General features: G+C 46.6%; 1 protein-coding gene across 1 annotated transcript in view; it reads right to left on the bottom strand.

Annotated features, from left to right (window-relative positions):
* FBXO47 (F-box protein 47) overlaps positions 1-20,490 on the bottom strand; it is a 530,190-nt gene extending 509,700 nt beyond the window's left edge. Inside the window, exons 1-2 of the mRNA XM_029573146.1 lie at positions 20,399-20,490; positions 19,062-19,274 (exon numbers count right to left, since the gene is read on the bottom strand). Of these exons, the coding sequence (XP_029429006.1) occupies positions 19,062-19,248 (187 nt within the window). The 5' untranslated portion in view covers positions 19,249-19,274; positions 20,399-20,490. The remainder of the gene's footprint in view (positions 1-19,061; positions 19,275-20,398) is intronic.
* Positions 20,491-25,069: the final 4,579 nt, after the last annotated feature.

Genomic DNA, 25,069 nt, shown 5'->3' with positions numbered 1-25,069 from the left:
CTAAGGGTATTGTCTCCAGGCAGTAGCCATCATTCTGGCGAGTCACCCACTCTTCATTGGCGGCCTCTTGACTTTATGGATCCAGGAACTGGGGTGCATTGGTATGTGAGCATATGCATCCTTCAAATCCAGTGAACACATCCAATCTCTGGGTTGTAGAAATGGAAGAATGGATTTGAGAGAAGTAATTTTGAACTTCTCCTTGTGGAGGTGTTTGTTGAGTGAATGTAGGTCCAAGATGGGACGCAGGCCTCCTGACTTCTTGGGAATTAGGAAGTATTGAGAGTAGAACCCTTGATGAAATTGCGGGTAAGGCAATTTCTGTATGCACTTGTTCTGGAGGAGAATATTCAGTTCCTGTAGAATAGGTCCCCAGTGTGATGATTGTTGTTTTTGAGGAACCAAGTGTGGGAGGGTTGGAAGGGATGAGAAATGGAGAGAGTAACCATGCTCTATTTTTGTCAGGACCCATCGATCTGAAGTGATGTGGTTCCAGGCTGGAAGGAATTTAGACAATCTGCCCCCCACCCGAAGTGTCTGTGATGGTGGCAGCATGAGTCTTAAAAACTCGGCTGAGTTTTTGCAGGTTGAGGGTCAGTCTGTTGACATGGCTGACGAGGGGCTCTGGCACGTTGGCGTGGTGGCTGGTGCTGATAAGGCTGTTGCCTCGATGGTTGATAGGATTGAGGCTTGTAGTATGGGTAAGGTTTATAGGTTTTAAAAGTGGTTCTTCTATATGGAGTAGAAGAAGAATAATGACGCCGGGACGTGAATGGTTGGTGAGGGGACATGAGCGAAAGGACTGCTGTCTTCTGCTCCATAAGCTTTGTCACTGTGTCAGTGAACTTATCCCCAAATAAGTTCTCCGGACGGCATGGCAGGTTTGCTAACTTATCGTGAACATCGTCCCTTATTGCACTGGAACGGAGCCATGCCAGACGTCTTGCTGCTATAGCATTGGCCGACGTTTTGGAAGAGACATCAAACCTTTGATTTACACGCCTTCTGCATTGCCGATTCTACTACCACTGATTGATGTGGGAGCTGTACTGTTGAATGGAAGGGGGAATCCTTCATTCGATATTTGAGGTCTATCTTGCGTGATGTTGGAGGAATGGATAGCGGGGTATCCCATGACTTCTCCATCAACGCTGTCAAAACGGAATGTTGCGGTAATGCCACCGGTTCATTAGGAGCATCAAAAATCCTGAGAATGCCTAACATCTCCTGACGTGGATCAGGGACTCTCCTTGTCTCCACATTAAGCATCTGACCCACCTTTTCTATGAATTGAGAATACGTAAGATCCTCTGGAGGCGAGGAGGGCTCAGAGGGAACCTCTGCCAGATCAGACGGGTAGCATGTCGATGAATTTGACAAGGAATCCGAGTCTGGAATATCCTCAACTGTGAGTAAGGTGAGGTTGATAGGTCTTTTGGTGCTGGACCCGGTAGTGCGGGGTCCTCTGGAACCGTCGGTGACATAGGAGGAGAGTGCTGAGGTGGCAGACGATGTAGACGGCGTAGGCGGGTGGTAGAGCAGACCAGAGTATGTCTGCCTGCGTACGTCTTTTACCTGGAACCTTTTCTGTAGATGGTATAACTGGTGGCACTGTTTGAGGACGATCAGGGGCAAGGGTGCCCATGGAGGTCAGAGAAACAGTTGATAACGCACCAGGTGATGTTGAAGCAGTGTCTGACAGACGAGGTGGAGAGATGTCTGGATCAGATTCAATAACCAGAAGAGGTGAAACCTCTCTAGGTCTTTTGTGACCTGAGTGGTGTTTTTTAGGCTGGTTTTGCATCGGGCGCATCAATAAACTGCCATCTGCGGCAATGTGCGCCGATTGCATCAGTAATGCATCGGTCGGACGAGGATGCTACGCAGTGGTATCCTTGCATCAGTGCCTTGAGTACATCGAAGATGCACTGGCCTGGCGTGGTTTCGACGCACCGCCCTCCTTGCGTCAATGCGTCAGTGCTTCGCTTTTTTGCTGGTGCGTTGATGCTTCAATGCTTCGGATCGGAGCCTGCGCGTTGATCCTCAGAGCGCCGGTGCATTGACTGCATCGGTGTAGCATATGGCTGTGATGCCACCGATGCATCCACTGCGCCATGCACCAATTTTTGGCGGGCCAGCAACGGCGCATGTTCTGACCGAGGGGGGAGGACCTGATGGAAACCTCGGAAGGGGCATAGGAGCCCGATGGTCTGGACTTCAGTTCTTGAAGTTTGGCAGCCCGTTGACGCTGCCCTCGTGGGAACATGCGTCCGCAGTCCGCACAATTTGCCTGGTCATGTAGTGGACCCAAGCATATATAGCAAGAAATGTGGCCATCGGTGGCCAACATTATCTTGCCACAGGCACAAAACTTGAATCCTGAATGAGACATGTCACTGGATGCTGTCCTGCTGGTAATTTTTAAACTTTTTTTTTAAAACTTTTTTCCTCACAGAAACTGTGACTTTCTCAGGAGAGAAGAGCTCCGCGTGCTAACCGTCGCACGGAAAAAACTGACTGAAGAGCCTCAGGCAGAGATGCGAAGATACAAGAGGGAGAACCTAGCTGAAAGTCTTTACCAGACTTAGAGAGCTCCGCCACCTAGTGGCACGGAAGACGTACCTCAGACAGCATGGCTAATTTTGCAGATCGGAGCTAAATAAATCTTAGAGTACAGAGGAAAGTGCACATCCTTGAGGAACACCAGTTTTAATTACAAAAACAGATGAGAATTTGTTTTTGAATTTAACAGATTGAGAACAGTCAGAAAGATATGAGCAGGGTGCTGTTTTGCCACCGAGGAGAGTGGAAGCCTGAGCACAGAGCTCCGTCCCTCCCCAGCTTTCAAACCATCAATTTCGGCAAATTTCCCCTGATTTGCGCCCAGAAAATCAGCACGAACATATAGCCAGCTATACTACAATTAAAAATGGCAACAAAAAGGAAGACTGCTGATTTAAAGCAGTTCTCCTTTAACAAAGGGTCTCCGGACACAGGGCCTGATGAAGCTGAACAAGCGGCGCTAAATTTAGAACCATCCAGCACCCCAGACGACGCATTTTGTGCTCTCACCACGACTGAGAGACGAAATTAGGACATGGTTTATGGAACTGTGATCAGATTTGCGCCAGCATAAATCTGACCTTATGGCCTCCATGGTGGATCTGAAGGAGGATCTAGAGGCACTGGGAGCATGCATAGACAACGTAGACACCGGTGTTGAAGGCCATGGGGAGGCAATAAATCACTTACATATACAGCAATCACAGCTTACTAAAGAACTCACGATTCTCTCTGCTAAAGTGGAGGATTTAGAGAACAGAAACCAGAGATGCAACCTCCGTATACGAGGTGTGCCAGACCCTCCGATTATGCTGATGCTTCAGACATAGCTCAACAAATTTGCTCTGCCATTTTGTCAACCAGCAGCCTGAACAGGATGCCATGCGCCCACTACTATCTGAGATTCGTCTAGAGAGAGCACACCATGCACTAGGCCAGCGGCCCCGTGACATCGTCATATGTTTTCATAGCTATATCCAAAAACATAGGTGTACAAGGCTGCAAGAAAAGAGAAGGAAATACACTGGAAAAACCATGCTATCGTCATTTACCAAGACCTGGCACCAGTAACATTAAAAAGACACTACGAGCTAAGGGAAGTTACCACTAATTTGTGCAGCTGCGCAATTTGCTACCACTGGACTTACCCCTTTGGGCTACAATTTCAGGTACAAGGCATAACCTATCATATAAAAAATCTAGCGGAGGCTACAGAGGCCTTTCAGCAAGTGCAACTGAAAATCAGGTTTCAAGCACCCAAGATGGCTGCTGTTTATTTTATTTTATTTATTTATTTTAAATTTTTATATACCGGAATTCCTGTATGCAATACAAATCAGTCCGGTTTACAAGTAACGAAAGAGGTTGCCCTGGTCTGGGAAGTTAGACCTGGGTTTTTTTACATAGAACATGGAACAATAACAATAAACCATTGAACATTATTACAAGTAACATAGAATGTAACAATAGCATTTAACAGATTTAACCTTTTTTACAAAGAACTTTAGTAGCGAATATGGTCTGCAGTAGACGGTTATATAAAGGTGAATAATGACTGTTAGAATTGCGAATAAGCAAGTACGGTATGAAAATTAAGTGGCAAGGTGTTGGTGACACCCTGCAATGGTTGGATCTGAAAGTCAGGAGGAGGTGCCTATTGGAAAGCTTGCCTGAAGAGCCAGGTTTTTAACCTTTTTTTGAACTCTAGTAGATTGGGTTCGAGTCGAAGGTCTGGTGGGAGCGCATTCCATTGGTGTGGTCCCGCAGTGGAGAGTGCTCTTTTTCTTAGTGTTGATTTGGCAGGAGCTGCGGCTAACGTGCCTTTGTAGGCGCTTCTGATGGGTCTGGAAGATAAGTGTGGACGAAGTTGGGTTTGTAGAGATATAGGTGCGACGTTATGAATTGCTTTATGAATGATGGTTAATGTTTTATATAGGATTCTCTGTTTGATGGGTAGCCAGTGTTTCCTAAATGGCAGAGAGCTGGAAAGTGTGGAAAACGCCTGCACCACCAATCTGGCACCAATCAGCAGCCTGCACAAGAAAAGGGCTGATATTGAACTGATGGCAGTGCTGGTTGCAGTAATAGTATTTGAAACTTTGGTTCTATACTAACTAATAGATCAGTTGGCTTTACTTTTCAGGGCCTAATATAAGTATGCAGATGGTTATTAATCTTTTTAAGATTATCGTTTCTAATGTTGTTTGTGGGGGATGGCTATGTGGGAGGGAGTCCACTTGATTTCGGACTAGTAGGCACCCCCGGAGTTTGATATTCCGTAGGAGAATGACAGAATACTCTAGGACTAATGGGGTTGGCAACTGTTTTTTTTTTTTACTTTAGATTGGAAATGAACTGGCAATGTTTATATATTATCAGAAAAAATTTGCATGAGGTGGGAACATTTTTGAATGACTGGAGTACACAGAGAATGGCTTTGCAGCCTTATTTAAGTGGAGTGCGCCTTTTAAATAGACACTATGGCAACTACTCGAATTCTTTCACTTAATGTGAAGGGGTTAAATACTCCAAGGAAGCTATTATTACAAAAGGAGCTGCAGACTCAACAGGCTACTATAGCCTTTGTGCAAGAAACGCATGTTAGAAAGTGTTATGAGCGGCTTTTATCAGTCCCCTCATACTCCTGTGCCTACTGGGCCGCAAGCACTAAAATGTCCAGATTCGCAGGGGTAGGGATACTAATTGTTAATGCTTTAGTTCATGAAGTACTGCTTCAGATTCAGGACCCTGTAGGCAGATATATCCTTCTTAAATTGAGGGTGGGAACATGTATTATTACTCTTCTTAATGTGTATTTTCCAAATGCAAATCACTTGTCCTCCTTGTCTACTATTGATCAACTCATTGCTACGCATGCTGAAGGAGAGCTGATTCTTGGTGGAGATTTTAATGCCACCTGGAATCCCAATCTTGACAATTCCTCAGGAACGAGTACCTCCCATAGTATGAGAAAAGAATGGCAGGCTTTTACTGAATGCTGGAATTTAGTAGCTATTTGGAGGCAGAGATACCCAAGCTCACGATCTTACACTTTCTTTTCAGCACCCACAATACCTACTCTAGAATTGATTACTTTTTTTTATCTCTAAACATTTACAAAATGTCATTGACAGAGTGGGAATAGACTGTATAACTTGGTCTGACCATGCTCCTATATGGGTAGAAGTCAGTATCAGGGACTCAGATAATGGCTTCCTCTGTTGGCAACTTAATGATAGTCTTTTGAAAGATAAGGACTTCGTAGAGAAACTTGTTAGTCATTTACAGGATTATTTTAGGGAGAACAGGACAGATTTATTTATTTATTTATAACTTTTTTATACCGAAGTTCAATTAACGGAGTTAATTATCATTCCGGTTTACATTACAACAAAACATTGACAGTAACAAAAATTTTCTTACATAGAACAAGGGAGGAGATAACTTGGGCGCAACTTAAACGAATTAGTACATAAGGGAAACTTAAACAAATTGGTAAGTTATAGAGAAGGAGGTATGGCCTGAAAGAAAGGGGTGTGGAAGGAAGAGGGGTGTGGAAGGAAGAGGGGTTTTTACAATTTTAAAGGGGATCAATAGCAAGATAGCAAAATAGCAAGCTGGGGTGATGAGGCGGATGGGATTAGGAACCTAAGCTTGGGATGATAGGTTCCATGATAAAGTGGTGATCGGCAAGAGATTATGTGAAAGCTTGTCTGAACAATAAAGTCTTAAGTCTCTTCTTGAAAATAAGTGGGCATTGTTCCAGCCTGAAGTCGGGAGGGAGCAAATTCCACTGTTTGGGACCTGTGGAGGAGATTGCTCTTTTCCTTAGGGAGTTTTTGGTTGCAGGTACTTGAAGAGTGCCTCTCTGCGCTAATCTGATAGGGCGGGCTGAGGTATGAAGTTGCAGGGGGGTAGAGAGGTCTAGCGGAGAGATGTTAAAAATAGCTTTGTGAGTGATTGATAGAAGCTTGTACAGGATTCTGTGTTTGATTGGGAGCCAATGGAGCTTCTTAAGGATTGGAGTAATATGGAGCTTCTTAAGGATTGGAGACAGATGGCATGTACCCCGCTATTATATGGGAATGTTCCAAACCTCTGGCACGAGGCCTCCTAATAGCTAGAGCAGCTTTTTGTAACCAAAACAAAGAGAGTAAACGTAAATCCTTACTAACGGAGATAGATAAATTAACTCAACAACACATCCTTACTAACTCTACCCATACATATACCCGTCTCCTGAAAACCAAAGACTCCTTAAGGTCACTTGATGATGAGGCCATCAGCCATCAACTGACCTTACTTAAACAACTATTTTTCGAGGGGGGAAATAAAGCAGGAAGGTTACTCGCTCAGAAATTAAAATTGGTTAGAGGGCAGACGTTAGTTGCCAAGATTACCAATATACGGGGACTAGACAATTTTTGGGTACTTGCCAGGTTCTTATGGCCTGGATTGGCCACTGTTGGAAACAGGATGCTGGGCTTGAAGGAGCCTTGGTCTGACCCAGTATGGCATGTTCTTATGCTCTTAACTGAAACGAAATCAGGGGGGATCCATAAATCTTTTTCGGATTTCTATGCCAAATTATATGCCCCGGATGTCACTATTTCTGACTCCACAATTGACAGTTATCTGGATTCGGTGAGCTTCCCCACGCTAACACCAGATCAACAGATGTTCCTAGACAAACCAATCAAAGTCACTGAGGTATTAGGGGCTATTAAAACCCTAAAAATAGGAAAGGCACAGGGTTAGACGGTTATATAGGGGCCTATTATCGGACAGTAGCTCCAACCATTGTTGGACCCCTCACGGACATGTTTAACTCACTACGAGAAGACAGCACCACAGCTCCTGATGCCAACATGGCGGGCATAACAGTCATTGCTAAGCCAGGCAGGGACCCCACTTACAAAATGTCAAAGATCTTCATTCAAAAATTGGAAGAAGGATCCAACAGAAGAAAAGAGGATAAAGCATAAACGTTGGCAAGTTAAATGTAAGACATTGATAAGACAGGCTAAGAGAGAATTTGAAAAGAAGTTGGCTGTAGAGGCAAAAACTCACAGTAAAAACTTTTTAAAATATATCCGAAGCAGAAAGCCTGTGAGGGAGTCAGTTGGACCGTTAGATGATCGAGGGGTTAAAGGGGCACTTAGAGAAGATAAGGCCATTGTGGAAAGATTAAATGATTTCTTTGCTTCGGTGTTTACTGAAGAGGATGTTGGGGAGGTACCCGTAATGGAGAAGGTCTTCATGGGTAATGATTCAGATGGACTGAATCAAATCACGATGAACCTAGAAGATGTGGTAGGCCTGATTGGCAAACTGAAGAGTAGTAAATCACCTGGACCAAATGGTATACACCCCAGAGTTCTGAAGGAACTAAAAAATGAAAGTTCAGACCTATTAGTAAAAATTTGTAACTTATCATTAAAATCATCCATTGTACCTGAAGACTGGAGGATAGCAAATGTAACCCCAATATTTAAAAAGGGCTCCGGGGGCGATCCGGGAAACTACAGACCGGTTAGCCTGCCTTCAGTGCCAGGAAAAATAGTGGAAAGTGTTCTAAACATCAAGATCACAGAACATATAGAAAGACATGGTTTAATGGAACAAAGTCAGCATGGCTTTACCCAGGGCAGGTCTTGCCTCACAAATCTGCTTCACTTTTTTGAAGGAGTTAATAAACATGTGGATAAAGGTGAACCGGTAGATGTAGTATACTTGGATTTTCAGAAGACGTTTCACAAAGTTCCTCATGAGAGGCTTCTAGGAAAAGTAAAAAGTCATGGGATAGGTGGCGATGTCCTTTCGTGGATTGCAAACTGGCTAAAAGAAGATATGCTTAACATCTAGCTTGCGTAGATCCGCCGATGCGTCCACTGAGAAGGACGCAAGCTCTACCATCTGATTCAAGTGGAACTCGGAAACCACCTTGGGCAGAAAAGCAGGCACAGTGCGCAAGGAAACTCCCGAATCCGTAAAACGAAGGTAGGGCTCTCTGCACGAAGGTGCTTGAAGCTCTGAGATTCTGCAGGCAGAACAGATAGCTACCAGGAAAACCGTTTTGAGAGTGATATCCTTGAGGGTCGCGGAACGCATGGGTTCAAAGGGTGGTCCGACCAAGATTCGGAGAATGAGATTGAGACTCCATGAAGGATAAAGAGCGTGGACCGGGGGTTTCACGTGCTTCACCCCCCTGAGGAATCAGATGATATCTGGGTGAGAGGAAAGGGAAGTTCCCTCTCGTAGATGAAATGGAGAGCCTAGGGCAAAGAGTTGCACTCTCAGCGAGTTGTAGGCCAGACCCTTGTCCAGTCCCAGTTTTATTTATTTATTTATTTATTTATTTAGGATTTTTATATACCAGCATTCATGATACAATCACATCATGCTGGTTTACAGTTGAACAAGGTGTGCAAAACATTAAAACTGGAACAAGTGCAAGGAAATTGCAGCTACAATTAACAAGGGAGATCGAACTGGGAGAATAGAGAAATATAGTAGTAGATTAGCATCATGTAGAGTTATTTACAACTCTCTCTATTTACAACTCTCTCTGTTGAAGAAAAGATAGGATCTGAGCCACCGAGGTGGTCCGTGGCAACACAGGTATGGAGGCACACCAGTTCTCAAAAACTTTCCATACCCTGATATAGGAGATGGAGGTAGACGTCTTTCTAGCCTTGAGGAGGGTTGAGATAACGGCCTCTGGGTATCCACGCCGTCTCAGCCGGCGCCTCTCAAAAGCCAGGCTGCAAGACAGAAGTGATCGGCCTGGGCAAAAGATACCGGATCCTGATGCAGCAAGCGTGGAAGATGACCCAGACTAAGAGGTCCGTCCACTGCGAGGTTGATCAAGTCTGCAAACCACGGACGATGGGCCATTCCGGCGCCACCAGAATTATCGGGCCCTGGTGGGACTCTATTCTCCGGAGCATCTTGCCCACCAGAGGCCAAGGGGGAAACACGTAGAGGAGAATGTGACGGGGCCAGGAGAGGACTAAGGCATCCACTCCCTCTGCGCCGTACTCTCTTCTGCGACTGAAGAACCGAGCTGCCTTGGAATTCCGGGAGGTTGCCATTAGGTCCAGATAGGGGGTCCCCCATCTGTGGAATAGGAGATTCACCACCTCCTCTGAGAGCTCCCACTCTCCGGGATCTAGATGTTGACGACTGAGAAAGTCGGCTTGAACGTTGTCTACGCCTGCGATGTGGGAAGCCGCTAGGCGGGAGAGATGAGTCTCCGCCCATGCCATCAACCTGTTTGCCTCCCGAGAGACATGCCAGCTCCTCATGCCCCCTTGGCGATTGATGTAGGCCACAGTGGTCGCATTGTCTGAGAGTATTCGGACTGCACGATGATGGACGAGAGGTACGAAGCGTTTCAATGCCAGATGCACTCCTCTGGTCTCCAAGCGATTGATCGGCCAAGTTGCTTGGGACGGCGTCCACTTCCCTTGCGCAGAACTCATCTGACCCACCGCTCCCCAGCCAGAGAGACTGGCGTCCATCGTGACGACTACCCATTTCGGGATGTCTAAAGGAACACCCTGGAGAAGATGAGACAGGTTGAACCACCACGAGAGACTGTCCTTGGCTCCCTGCGGGAGAGGAAGGATAGCTTGGAAGTCCCGAGACACCGGCTTCCAGCAGGAGAGCAAGGCACGCTGTAAGGGACGCATATGTGCAAACACCCAGGGGACCAGATCGATGGTGGAAGCCATGGATCCCAGGACCTGGAGGTAATCCCACGCCGTTGGAAGCGAGAGACCGATGAATCGCTGTATCTAAGCTATGAGTGTATGAGCCCTGTCCGGGGGCAGAGACACCTTGCCCAGCGCTGTGTTGAAATGCGCCCCCAGGAAGTCCAGAGACTGAGATGGAGAAAGGCTGCTCTTGGCGAAGTTGACCACCCAACCGAGGGAGTGAAGAAGCGTCAACACCTTGTCGACCGCCCGGTGGCACTGGGCTGAGGACTTTGCCCGAATGAGCCAGTCGTCCAGGTATGGGTGCACCAAGACTCCCTCCCTCCGGAGAGCAGCAGCTACTACTATCATCACCTTCGTGAAGGTTCGAGGAGCGGTCACAAGACCCAAGGGTAGAGCCTGGAACTGGAAATGCTGTCCCAGAATCTTGAATCGCAGAAAACGCTGATGCGCTTGGAGGATGGGAATGTGTAGATAAGCTTCCATCAGATCCAGGGAGGCCAAAAATTCTCCGGAGTGTACTGCCGCTATCACAGAGCGCAAGGTTTCCATCCGAAAGTGGGGAATCTTGAGGGCCCTGTTGACCATCTTGAGATCCAAGATCGGGCAGAAGGAAACTTCCTTCTTGGGGACTATGAAGTATACCGAATAATGTCCCCGGCCTACTTCCTGGGGGGGGGGACCGGACGAATCGCTCCGAGAGCCAGAAGCCTGTCGAGTGTCTGTCGGACTATGAGTTGTTTCTGGACTGGGCCATATGGAGAGAAGAGGAACCTGTCTCTTAGGGGCCAAGCAAATTCTAACGCGTAGCCGTGTCTTAGAATATCCAGGACCCACTGATCTGACATGATGTTGACCCATTCCTTGTAGAAAAGGGAGAGACGTCCCCCTATCCTGGAGATCGGGGAGTGGGCTGGCATAGCTTCATTGTGAAGACTTGGAGGACATCCCCTGGGCCGGACCAGAGCGGGGCTATCTTCGGGGACGAAAGGACTGAGTCCAGATTGAGATTGAGAGGACGGCTGACGAGGAGCTGCAGTCCTTGCCTGGCGGAAACGACGTTGATTCCTGAATCGGCTTCTAGTGGAATTAAACGACCTAGAAGAATGAGGGTGATCCTCTGGCAGTTTGTGTACCTTATTCTCTCCGAGGGACTTGATAATCTGGTCCAGATCCTCCCCAAATAGTAGCTTGCCCATGAAGGGTAGGGATCCCAGCTGCGACTTGGAAGAAGAATCCGTCGACCAGTTGCGAAGCCAGAGGAGGCATGTAGCCGAGACTGCAGAAACCATAGATCTGGCCAATACTCTCAGAATGTCATATAGAGCATCTGATCCATATGCTATGATGGCCTCCAGGTGGTCTGCCTGAAGTGCTTCCTCAGGATGCAACTCCTGGGAACTGAGCAGCTGTTGAAACCAGCGGAGGCCTGCACGCTGAGCGAAGGAACTACAAATGACCGCCCAGACCCCCAGGGCGGACACCTAGAAAACTCTCTTAAGATAAACTTCCAGCTTTCGATCTTGAAGATCTCGCAAGGCTGCACTACCCATTACTGGAATGGTAGTTCTTTTCGTCGAGACTGCAGAATCTACTTTGGGAACCTTAAGAAGCTCCAGGAAATCATCCGGGAGAGGATATAGCTTATCCATGGCTCTGCCGACCTTGAGGGAGGTCTCCGGAGAATCCCATTCCCTGGATAACAGTTGAAGGAACGTGGGATGGGAAGGAAAGGACCTACACGGCGGACATAGACCAGCCAGAAGGGGGTCCCCTTTCTTTGCTGGTAGATTAGGCATAGGCGGGTCCTGAGGGGGCCTCAATGTCCAATTCCTGTAGGATATGTGGAATGAGGGGGTCCAGCTCATCCCTCTGGAAGATCTGCAGGACTCTAGGATCATCCCCTTCCAATTGAGCCGTAGTAGAAGGTTCATCCGGATCCAGGTCCTGCTGAGGAACAGACCCCCCTCCCCCGCAGAGGGGTGTACCAAACGGACCCTCAGAGCGCTTGAGGTGGTCGGAGGTACCCCTGGTCCCGGGACCGCTGACCCTTGGGCACTCCCCACAGTCTGGGCACTTCCCAAGACCTCAGTGGAATCAGCCATCCTGGGTACCTTAGCAGAAGGAGGTCCCGTCAGAAATTCCTGGTGCTGGCCCATTCTGGCCAGGTAAGCATTGTGAAGCAGGAGAACAAAATCCGTAGAAAACGGAGGTGGCCCCGATGGAGAAAGAGTGGGAAGATCCCCTGACGGAGGAAAAGGCTCCAGAGGTGGAATGGGTGTCAAAACCGGCGGAGGAGATGAAAAGGAGCGTCCTGCTCTTTCTCCTGTTAGCGCCGGAGTAGCCGAGTCTGGAGACAAAATGGCCGCCATTCCCGCGGTCAGCAGGATCGGGGCCAGCCCCTGAGCGTCGAGGCGCAACCAGAAGACGAGAAACCAGAGTGGCCCGGCAGTTGAGAGGGTCCCTCCCCACCAGGGAGGCAAGCTGTGCAAATCCCCTCGCGGGAGAGCCTCGACCCGGGGCTCTTCCACAAGCGCAGCACCTGGACAAAACGAGGCATGGGATCCCGACGGAGTCGCGAGGGAACCAACCTGTTCTTAACACGAGAAACAGGCAGGGTTTAAAGCTGCGGGGGAAGCGGGAGAAAAACCTCCACTTCAGCCTGTTCTTCCTCACGCTCACCAGGTTCGTGGCTGTAAGAAGCGGGTAATAGCCTCCGCTTCAGTCCTGCTCTCTCTCTATCCCTCAGCGACCCACAGATAGAGGCACAGAGGAATAACGCCTCTCTGTGCTGGCTGCCCCGAGGAAAACGGCATCTCAGGGGCAGCGGGTCGGATAGCAGCCACAGGGGGAGAGGTCCACACCACCGACTTGCACCCCATAGAGAGGAAGAGAAGAAATAATCTGTCAAAAGGAAATAAAAATAAACTTACCCTGACAACAGAGATGGGAGGGGTGGGGAGAGCTACAAATAGTACTGCCTGCAAGCTATAGAATGCTCCCACTAAAACAGGAACGGAGGCTACAGGAAAGCTCTCCAAATAACTCCCTCAGAAAATTCAAAGATTTTTTTTTAATTAGACTTGAAAGCTGAGGAAAATAGAGAAAATTCCTAAAATAGCTTTCTAGTCATCTCAGTGGGGAACGAAAGCCACCACTGTCATCTGCTGGAGTCAAGAAAATACTGAGAATTAGTAGAGGGTGCACTACCTTATAAGGAAGCATCCTTCAAAGTTATATCTGACTCCATCTGCTGGAAGGGGGAGATAACCCACTGTCTGGACTGATCCTGGTACGTACAGGGAAAAGGTCAAATTTTCAAGATGGTCAGTTAACTTCCTGAGCACAGCGGCCTCAAGAATCTTAGAAAGAAAAGGCAAGGTGGATATGGGTCTATAATTGCTAGGGTCTGCAGGATCTAGATTGCATTTTTTTGAGGAATGGGCAGACCGCAGCCTTTTTAAGGTTGGTGGGAATAACACCTTCGCTGAGTGATAAATTAATGAGGTGTGAAAATACAGAAGACAATGTTTTCCTAGCAATTTTGAAAAGGGAAGTGGAGTACTGAGTTGAAGGGCACATGGTGTCTTTGGATTTAGCTATGAGATCATTGATTTCTGAGGAGGATGGCAGAAAAAGACCATATGGCCCATCTAGTCTGCCCATCCATCCAATTTATGTAGCCCTTACAATTCCCATCACCCCCTCAGAGATCCCCTGTATTTATCCCATGCTTGCTTGTTCAGATACCATTTTCATCTCCACCACCTCCACTGGGAGGCCACTCCATGCATCCACTACTCTCTCTGTAAAGAAATATTTCCTAAAGATTACTCCTGAGTCTACCACTTTCACCTTCATCCCACCACCCTTTGTTCTACAGCCTCCTTTCTGTTGAAAGAGGCTAGCCTCCTATTCATGGAAACCTTAAAGATATTTAAATGTCTCTACAATTGGTTCAGGAACCAACAAGAGAGGGAGCTATTTTAGATTTAATTCTTAGTGGAACGCAAGATTTGGTGAGATAAGTAACGGTGGTGGGGCCACTTGGAATAGTGATCATAACATGATCAAATTTAAACTAATAACTGGAAGGGGGACAATAAGTAAATCTGCAGCTCTAACACTAAATTTTAAAAAGGGAAACTTGATAAAAGAGGAAATTAGTTAGAAAAAAACTAAAAGGTGCAGCTGCAAAGGTTAAAAGTGTTCAACAGGCTTGGACATTGTTTAAAAATACAATCCTAGAGGCGCAGTCCCATATGTATTCCGCGCATTAAAAAGGTGGAAGGAAGGCAAAACGATTATCATCATGGTTAAAAGGAGAGGGAAAGAGGCTATTTTAGCCAAAAAAACATCCTTCAAAAAATGGAAGAAGGATCCATCTGAAGAAAATAGGATAAAACATAAGCATTGTCAAGGTGTAAGTGTAAAACATTAATAAGACAGGCGATAAGAGAGAATTGAAATGATGTTGGCCATAGAGGCAAAAACTCATAATAAAAACTTTTTAAAAATATATCCAAAGCAAAGAAACCTGTGAGGGAGTCGGGTTGGACCATTAGATGACAGAGGGGTTTAAAGGGGCTCTTAGGGAAGATAAGGCCATTGCAGAAAGACTAAATGAATTATTTGCCTCCGTGTTTACTAATGAGGACGTTGGGGAGATACCAGTTCCAGAAGATGGTTTTCAGGGGTGATGAGTCAGACGAACTGAACCAAATCACTGTGAACCTAGAAGATGTAGTAGGCCAGATTGACAACTAAATGTTATGATAGTGGACCCTTGACCCGGGACGAGAGAACACCCACCTTGCGGTACCTAGGTGAACTTCGCCTCCGGAAGGTGGAAATTCCGTAGTACGGCCAACCCACACGGTGACCTCAGCTGGGCCACAACGCAATCCGGGTTCCGGCCAGAAACAGGCAGGCAGACACGGTCCAGAATACCAGGCAATGGTCTAGGCAGGCAGCAGGTAACTCAGCGAAGTCCAAAATCCAATCAGGGGTCGAGGCAGGCAAGCAAGCAAAACTCAGTCCAGATACCAGGCAGGGGGTCAAAGGGCAGGCGGCAGGCAAACTCAATCCAGATACCAGGCAGGGGTCGAGGCAGGCGGCAGGCAAACTCAGCGAAGTCCAAATCCAATCAGGGGTGGTCAAGGCAGGCGGCAAGGCAAAACTCAGTCCAGATACCAGGCAGGGTCAAGGCAGGCGGCAGCAAACTCAGCGAAGTCCAAATCCAATCAGGGGTCGAGGCAGGCGGCAACGCAGCAAACTCAGTCCAGATACCAGGCAGGGGTCAAGGCAGGCAGCAGGCAACTCAGCGAAGTCCCAAATCCGGCCAAGGGTCAAACCAGGAACGCAGGAGAGCAAGGAAACCAACCAACCACAGAGACCTGTTGCGAAGGCGTCCAAACCTTCGCTGAGGGAGTTTAAATCTCCCTCCCAGATGATGTCATCTTCCGGGGCCGGCCTCGATTCTGCGACACGGCCCCTTTAAGAGGCGGGGCCGGCCGTAGCTTCCCTGATGCTGCTCTCTGCAGACTAGATGCCGTCGACGCCGCAGCCGTGCGCCACGGACCGCCGTGAGATGAGGACCCCGGCCTGCCCGCGTGGAGGAGGCAGGGGGGTCCAGTCGCGTGTGGTCGCGATCGGACCTCACAACACTAAAGAGTAGCAAATCACCTGGACCGGATGGTATGCATCCTAGGGTTCTGAAGGAACTCAAAATGAAATTTCTGATCTATTAGTTAAAATTTTGTAACCTATCATTAAACTCATCCATTGTACCTGAGACTGGAGGGTTGGCCAATGTAACCCCAATATTTAAAAAAGGCTCCAGGGGGCGATCCCGGTAACTATAGACCAGTGAGCCTGACTTCAGTGCCGGGAAAAATAGTGGAAACTATTCTCAAGAACAAAATTGTAAAGCATATAGAAAGACATGATTTAATGGAATAATAGTCAAACATTGGATTTACCCAAGGGGAAGTCTTGCCTAACAAATCTGCTTCTTTGTTTGAAGGGGTTAATAACATGTGGAATAAAGGTGAACTGGTAGATGTAGTGTATTTGGATTTTTCAGAAGCCGTTTGACAAAGTCCCTCATGAGAGGCTTCTACGAAAACTAAAAGTCATGGGATAGGAGGGGATGTCCTTTCGTGAATTACAAACTGGTTTTAAAAGACAGGAAACAGAGAGTAGGGATTAAATGGTCAATTTTTCAGTGGATGGAAAAGGGTAAAACAGTGGAGTGCCTCAGGGATCTGTACTTGGACCGGTGCTTTTCAATATATATATAAATGATCTGGAAAGGAATACGACGAGTGAGGTTATCAAATTGCGGATGATACAAAAATTATTCAGAGTAGTTAAATCACAAGCAGACTGTGATACATTACAGGAGGACCTTGCAAGACTGGAAGATTGGGCATCCAAATGGCAGATGAAATTAATGTGGACAAGTGCAAGGTGTTGCATATAGGGAAAAATAACCCTTGCTGTAGTTAAACGATGTTAGTTCCATATTAGGAGCTAACACCCAGGAAAAAGATCTAGGCATCATAGTGGATAATACTTTAAAATCTTCGGCTCAGTGTGCTGCAGCAATCAAAAAAGCAAATAGAATGTTAGGAATTATTAGGAAGGGAATGGTTAATAGAACAGAAAATGTCATAATGCCTCTGTATCGCTCCATGGTGAGACCGCACCTTGAATAATGTGTTACAATTCTGGTCGCCGCATTTCAAAAAAGATATAGTTGCGATGGAGAAGGTACAGAGAAGGACAACCAAAATGATAAAGGGGATGGAACAGTTCCCCTATGAGGAAAGGCTGAAGAGGTTAGGGCTGTTTCAGCTTGGAGAAGAGACGGCTGAGGGGGGATATGATAGAGGTCTTTACGATCATGAGAGGTCTTGAACGAGTAGATGTGACTCGGTTATTTACACTTCGAATAATAGAAGGACTAGGGGGCATTCCATGAAGTTAGCAAATAGCACATTTAAGGACTAATCGGAGAAAATTTCTTTTTCACTCAACACACAATAAAGCTCTGGAATTTGTTGCCAGAGGATGTGGTTAGTGCCAGTTAGTGTAGCTGGGTTCAAAAAAGGTTGGATAAGTTCTTGGAGGAGAAGTCCATTAATGGCTATTAATCAATTATACTTAGGGAATAGCCAACTGCTATTAATTGCATCAGTAGCATGGGTTCTTCTTAGTGTTTGGGTAAATTGCCAGGTTCTTGTGGCCTGGTTTTGGCCTCTGTGGAAAACAGGATGCTGGACTTGATGGCCCTTGGTCTGACCCAGCAATGGCAATTTCTTATGTTCTTATGTTTCTTATCTCCCAATCTCACCTTTCCTATAGGGAATACATGTCTAGATCTTTCAGTTTATCCCCATGTGCTTTAGAATGAAGACCACTGACCATTTTAGTAGCCACTCTCTGGACTGATTACATCCTGTTTATATCCTTTTGAAAGTGTGGTCTCCAGAATTGTATACAGTATTTCATGAGTGGTCTCACCAGGGACCTATACAGGGGCAAAATCACCTCCCTTTTTCTACTGACCATTCCTCTCCTTATGCAACCAAGCATCTTTTTGCCTTTTGCCAACGCTTCATCCACCTCTTTACAAACTTAAACTGGGCAGACCTGATGGTCCACTTCAGTCTTTATCTGCTACCATTTACTATGTTACACTGTGGGTTGAGAGACCTCTTGCCCTCCAGTTTTCTGTTGGGCACAGAGTAGGGGAAAACCTTTGGAAAACAAGGCTTTCTCCTTGTAACAAAAAATTACTTGCATTATCTAAATTCTTTTGAATGAATGATTGGCGATATGTAAGAATGCAGAAGCATGTTTTATAGATAATTCAAAAATTGTTGTATTTGGGAATCTTGCTGGTGGTTTATGGGGGTGCTTGTAATTGAAAACAAGCACATATTGACATAAAGGCCACAATATCACTAGTCACATTAAAACTAGTTACAGATATGGATCCCAAAACATGCATTCCAAATAGCCCAGATAGTTGCCAGATCCCCCAAAATATCCATTATTCTGTAGATGCTACAATAGTTCAGTATATACTGATTTAGTATAAACTCTTGAGCTATAAACCAGAGGTAGCTGCAATCATGATGCCAAGCAGAAAGTCACATGTCTCAAGAAAGACATGGAGGTGCTTGAGGGGCAGGAATAATTTCATTTTGAAAAACAACATACCCACAGCATGGCATAAATTCAGATGGCAAAATGACAACAGTAAAATGATTGGCCACCAGTTTTCATTACTAGGTGGTCATGTGACTACCAAATCTTCTGAGTAGAGTGGAAGATATCCAATGGCCAGTGGTGACCAGAAACACTGATATGGCTACCAGTTCCATCAACAAGTGGTTAAATGATGGGAGGAATGTCTGCTGCTCTGCTTATTCAAATTCTTAAATGGCAAATTGTCTTCAATAATCAGTTTACAAGGTTAGTGTTTCTGGCACTGTTTCTATTTGTGAAAAACTAGCTTTTCCTTAAAGAGGATAGTGATAAAAGTAACTGATTGGGGTTATTTAATTGTGCAGATCAGGAAGACATTCTAATTTAAAAAATACAAATGAAACTGTAGGACTATACTCAGATAAAGCACACTGAAACCAATATCTTCTCTGTTAGCAAAGTCTTACAGCTTTTATCAAGTTTTTCAATAACACTTTGGTACCTGCAGGTATCTAGATGTTAAATGACACTGGATGTCCATGGTGCTTTTTCTAAGCCCCTCACCTGAGAGATATTCTAAAATCATATGAAAGATCTCCAAAGGCAACTCTTTAAAGTAGCCAAATGTTGATAGGTGCTGAGATTCTGTGTCCACGCTGCTGCAGAGCTGAGTCTGGCTGAGCCGGCGGTTACTACGCCTGAATTTCTGGTTGGGAATCAGTGTAAAACTGGTACTTACAAGGGAGGTCATCCTTCTGCTTACCCCATGAATTTGCCCTGTATGAATACATATATGAACAGAGAGAAAGAGCAGTTGAAGTGTGCAGTTTTGAAGCTTCACTATTAGTTCAAAGAACTACCAAGCAGAAAACATAGGGGCCGATTCAATATCATGCACTAGTCGCTGCGCATGGCCTGACTCGCGTCCACAACCCCCGATCCAATATGGGGATTAGAACATCCAAAACGCGCGTCGAAATCTCTGCATAGCTAATAGCGCTCATCACATGAAAATCCATGTAGATGAGGCTATTAGCTAACCCCCGCGATCCAATAAATTTTCCACGAAGCCAATGCACCTTTACAACACGGCAAATTTTACACCAGCCTGGGGCTGGCGTAAAGGTATGTTACACTCAAAGGCACATGATAAAAAAGAAAAATACCTGGCTTTCTGAGATTCCTCCTAATAGTACTATGTAGGAGGAATCAAATAAAGCAGTATTTATTTATTTTTTTAATTCTCTGGAAAAAAAATTTTGGACGTCCAAGACACACATAAGATACACAGTCCAAGCCATGTATCTTGTGCGTGTATATGCGGCAGCAGGAGAAAACGACCACTCGTAGATTGAGTGTCCATTTTCCCAACCGACTTGACAGCCTGTTTGACAGCCACCTCTCCTTTGCACCCGATTCTGAGGAGACACTAAGGATGCACATTTGTCCCTAGCGCCTCCTTTTTAGCATGACCCCTCATTTTAATATTGGATCGGGAGCCCAAGAGAGGTGGCTGGGCACACGTTAGGAAAACAGGCGCTAAACACTGAGCGCCCGTTTTCTGCGCACATTATTGCCTTGGCCCGTAGTAAGGATTTTCCAATGAGTATTCTTAACTTCATGGCTATATTTGCAGAACAATGTATTGTTTTATGATATAATTACTTGGTTCTCTTGAATTAGGTTATAGCTATGGAAAGGGGGAGGAATACATCATCATTCAGTGACTGAACATTTAGATTGCCTTTGGATGACCTGCACCATTCTGCAGAACTAAACACATCTGTGCATTTATCAAACAGCTCTGATGTCAGTTAAGCACCTCCTGATTTGTGCACTGTGCTCCTCCGCATCACAGCTCTGTAGTACAGAATACTAGACAGAGGTTTTTCAGTCTGTACCTAAATGTACTCAGATGGCCCTGGAGTGATGAAGCATCTCAACATTTCTGGTAAGCAGGCAAACACATTGGCTGAACATAGTGGAAGGGAGCCCCAGCTTGGCTTCTATCCATTAACAAAAAATCCTGCTGTTGTCTCCAAGCTTCAGGGTCTGTTCCCCCAACACAGGCCTCGGGCTCTAATCCGTTCCCCCTCTCCCCAAGTCTCAGGCTCTGCTTCTGCCCTCCCTCCTGAAGCCTGAGCTGTATCCATCCACAGGCCAGGCCATAGCTTTGCACCCCTGTCGCCCACCACCCAGGCCTCGGGCTCTGCCCTTCCTCTCCTCCTCGTCCTCTTCTGAGGAGACTTTCCTCTCCTCACACTCACCACCTCCGCGAGCCTCGCCATCGAAGATCAACTTTCCCGCCGGGCGCGGGCCAGCCCCATCAGCCAATGGGAGACGGAGCCGCTCGGGCCGCGGCCAGTGGGAGGAGAGGTGTGCGCCTCGAGACGCTGGGAGAGGCAGATGAGGGGTTAGCGCGCTCCCGCCTCCCAGTCTCTGTGCGATCGCTGTCACACATACACGCACCTCGCCGGCTATTCCCGGTCATGCACCCTCCCCGTTGGTTATCCTCAGTCAAACATCCTCCTCCTGTTATCTAATCTCAGTGATACACCCTGGAGATAAACTACTCCAGCCCCAGCAGGCTATTCATGGTACACGAGACTCTATGAAAGTCTCCTCCAATCTCTACTGATTATACGAAAAATGGGGCAATGGGAAGTCCATGTAGAATGAGGCTCAATGTGATAAAAGTTACAAGCCTAAATATTTAATCCATGAGCCTTTATTCCCAAAGATTGTTTACTTTCTTCCTGGATTCCAGAATGAACTTAATTTGAGAAATTAACATTTTTTTATTTTTATATTTATGAACTTTATAAAAGACAAAAGCAGGAAGTACATCCTGCAAAGATCAAATCAGAGTATTTACTAAAAACAAAAGAAAACAAAAAAAATCCTACACAATAAAACATCAAATTTAACAAAGATACTGAGAGTTCCAGCTACAAAAAAAAAAGAAAGAAAAAAACCTCTGTGTGCTTAATATATGCTATAGAAAAATTAAATACCCAAAAATATAATAAATACCAAAACTGCATGTACAATTGCAAAGACATCTAGTCTTAAATTTCTGGATTTAATATTCACACAGTTCTATAAAAAGGCACTCTTGTTTTTCCTCAGTCACAGAGAATCTATAACCCAGCAAAACTTCCTTCGACAACTTCAGTCTTCCTTTCAAAATCCTTAGATTTTAGATCTCTTCTAAACTGAAATGCAAATTCAGAGACTGGATTTCTACTCCAGCAGCTTTCAGGCCTTACACAAGCAGATTCTTCATGTGGGGTATAGCAAAGCATATATCTCAACTATGCTTTTTTTTTTTATCTGCAATGGGAGATCAGGCACTTTCAGGCCAATGCAATATCAGCACGTGTTAAAAGGGCTCTCTTAACGAGCGCCTATCCACCTCTCTCAGGTGCCTGATTTAATATTTAAATGGGGGCGGGAGCTGGGGGATTTGAATGCTCAGGATGCTTTTTTTTTTTTTGTTATCTGGCTATCTCTTTTGCAGTAACTTTTCCAACCAGAGTTAACAAGATAACTTTATCTTAGTAGTGCTATATATCAATGCTAGCCCAATACATTTTATCCATATCCCTAGGATGCCCCTGCACTGCCTCTTTATCTGAGTAAATGTTAGGTAACTATGTAACTGGGTAAAATTTAGCCAGTGAATTGGGGAAAATTTTAAATGTTGCATTTTATCTGACAAACTGCAAAAGTTAGCTTGTCAAAAGCTTTGAATATTGACCTCTCAGCTTTAATTTGAAAATCGACCTGATTATGCTCAAATTGTATAAGAACATAAGAAAATGCCATACTGGGTCAGACCAAGGGTCCATCAAGCCCAGCATCCTGTTTCCAACAGTGGCCAATCCAGGCCATAAGAACCTGGCAAGTACCCAAAAACTAAGTCTATTCCATGTAACCATTACTAATGGCAGTGGCTATTCTCTAAGTGAACTTAATAGCAGGTAATGGACTTCTCCTCCAAGAACTTATCCAATCCTTTTTTAAACACAGCTATACTAACTGCACTAACCACATTCTCTGGCAACAATTCCAGAGTTTAATTGTGCGTTGAGTAAAAAAGGAACTTTCTCCGATTAGTTTTAAAATGTGCCCCATGCTAACTTCATGGAGTGCCCCCTTGTCTTTTACTATCCGAAAGAGTAAATAACCGATTCACATCTACCCGTTCTAGACCTCTCATGATTTTAAACACCTCTATCATATCCCCCCTCAGTCGTCTCTTCTCCAAGCTGAAAAGTCCTAACCTCTTTAGTCTTTCCTCATAGGGGAGTTGTTCCATTCCTTTATCATTTTGGTAGCCCTTCTCTGTACCCTTCTCCATCGCAATTATATCTTTTTTGAGATGCGGCGACCAGAATTGTACACAGTATTCAAGGTGCGGTCTCACCATGGAGCGATACAGAGGCATTATGACATTTTCCGTTTTATTCACCATACCTTTTCTAATAATTCCCAACATTCTGTTTGCTTTTTTGACTGCCGCAGCACACTGCACCGACGATTTCAATGTGTTATCCACTATGACACCTAGATGGAGCAGGAAGCTGGTTGTGTAGGACCATGGACAGCGGCCTGCCCAGCGTTGACGTGGAGAGGAAGCAGGCTGGCCTGAGAAGCAGGCCCGAAGACGACAGCAGCTCCAGCCACTGCAGGAGGCCCCGGGGGCGGCTCCAGCCGCTACTCGAGCCCGGGGCTTGCGGCCTCCGTGCCGCGAAGATGACATGGTGTTGGGCCATGCCCCGGGGTCCTTCACTCAACTCGCGGCCAGACCAGGCCTCGGGAACCCTTCTCCAGCCGTCCAGGCCTGAAACACGACCTGCTGCGGTGTTCCCTCTGCGAGGGAGACACCGCCGACCTTCCGCCACTGGCCCTGCCCCCTAGGTGCGCGCCGGGGCTCAGGATTTAAAGGGGCCAGCGCGGGAAATGGAGGACAGCCTCCTCGTTGACGTCAGACGCTGCCGGGTTATTTAAACCCGGCAGCCACAGCTAGACCTCGCCTTGCAACAAGGTTCACTCTTCTGAGTTTGCTAGTTGCTGCTTTGGATTCCTGTTGTCTTCGGCTCCTGACTTCTGACCCTGCTTCGTGCACTACTCCGGCTTCAGCTTCCGTCCCTGGCTTTGGCTTCTGACTTCTAGCTTCCGACCCTGCTTCGTCCTTGACTTCAATTTCAGCTCCGTTCCTGGCTTGTCTTCAGTATCTGACTTCGGACTTCTGACCTTGGCCTGTCCCTGGACTTCGTCTTCAATCTTCATCTCTTCTATAGGTAACCGGTTCTTCGTTGCCCGGAGGCCTCTCCTAAGTCCCAGCAGCTCGGGTCCTCAAGGGCTCCTCCCGGGGGGACCACGGGCTTCCAAGGGTGGTCTCTTCTTGCCTCCTGGGCTCTTCTGCTCCCATCGACTACCTCTCAGCTGCTTCTCTGGTCCTTGGTCGCATAGGATCACACCTACATCCAAGAGGCCTGGGTCCCTATGGGCTCTTCCTGGGGGGACCTCGGGTTTCCAGTGGTGAAGCCTTCTCCGGAACACCTCTTCAGCACCGCCTCCAGGCTGCGATGCCCACTGTGGGTCCCCACAGTGCAACTCCATCAGTCTCAGCCGACCCAAGGGTCCACTCCCCGTAACAATCACCTTGCAATTGTCCATATTCTATTTCATCTGCCATTTGGATGCCCAATCTTCCAGTCTCACAAGGTCCTCCTGCAATTTATCACAATCCCCGTGTGGTTTAACTACTCTGAATAATTTGGATCATCAGCAAATTTGATCACCTCTCTCATTGTTATCCTTTCCAGATCATTTATAAATATATTAAAAAGCGCCGATCCAAGTACAGATCCCTGAGGTACTCCACTGGTTACCTTTTTCCACTGAGAAAACTGACCATTTAATCCTACTCTCTGTTAAGGAGATAGCTTTTTATTGAACTAACTTAATACATTTCTTGATTAGCTTCTGTTGCGCTGGAGGTGGACCCTTGGCCTGGGGCAGGATTGGTACGGCCCTCTGCTCGGACCCAGAGTGCGCCTGCCACCAGGAGGCGGAGCACACAAGGAGACAGAGGCTAGCTGGAGCTTCGCCAATAGCAATCCGGGGTTTCCGCAGGTTGAGCCCTTGGGTGCCCGGACCGCCTGGACTTAGGTGGGCCTTAGAGGGTCTCCCAGAGAGGTAGCGGAGAGGTGTGCCCATCATGAGCAAAGGTGTGCGGCTGGTGAAGAGAGGAGGGACTAGACCCAAACAAGGATCACCGGAGACCTCAGGAAGGCAACAGGAAATTAAAGTCCTCCGGGTGAGATAGGCAGCGCCTATTGGTCTAGTCTGAAGTAGTCCGCAGGCAGCGTCCGAGCAGGCTGGTCTGGTGATCACAGGAGGAGCAAACAGTATTCGAGTGGAGCGCAAGGGTCAAAGCCAGGGTATCCGTCCGAGGGTGGTCAGCCAAAGCAAGGATCAGTTCCGAGATCAGTCCGAGCGTAGTCAAGGCAGGCAGAGGTCAGTTCCAGGCAGCGGTCAAATGTGGTCAGGCAAGCAGAGGT

The sequence above is a fragment of the Rhinatrema bivittatum genome, chromosome 12 (assembly GCF_901001135.1).
Source record: "Rhinatrema bivittatum chromosome 12, aRhiBiv1.1, whole genome shotgun sequence".
NCBI classification, from domain to species: Eukaryota; Metazoa; Chordata; class Amphibia; order Gymnophiona; family Rhinatrematidae; genus Rhinatrema; species Rhinatrema bivittatum.
Note: the sequence above shows the minus strand (reverse complement) of the source record. Positions and strands in the feature narration are given on the sequence as shown.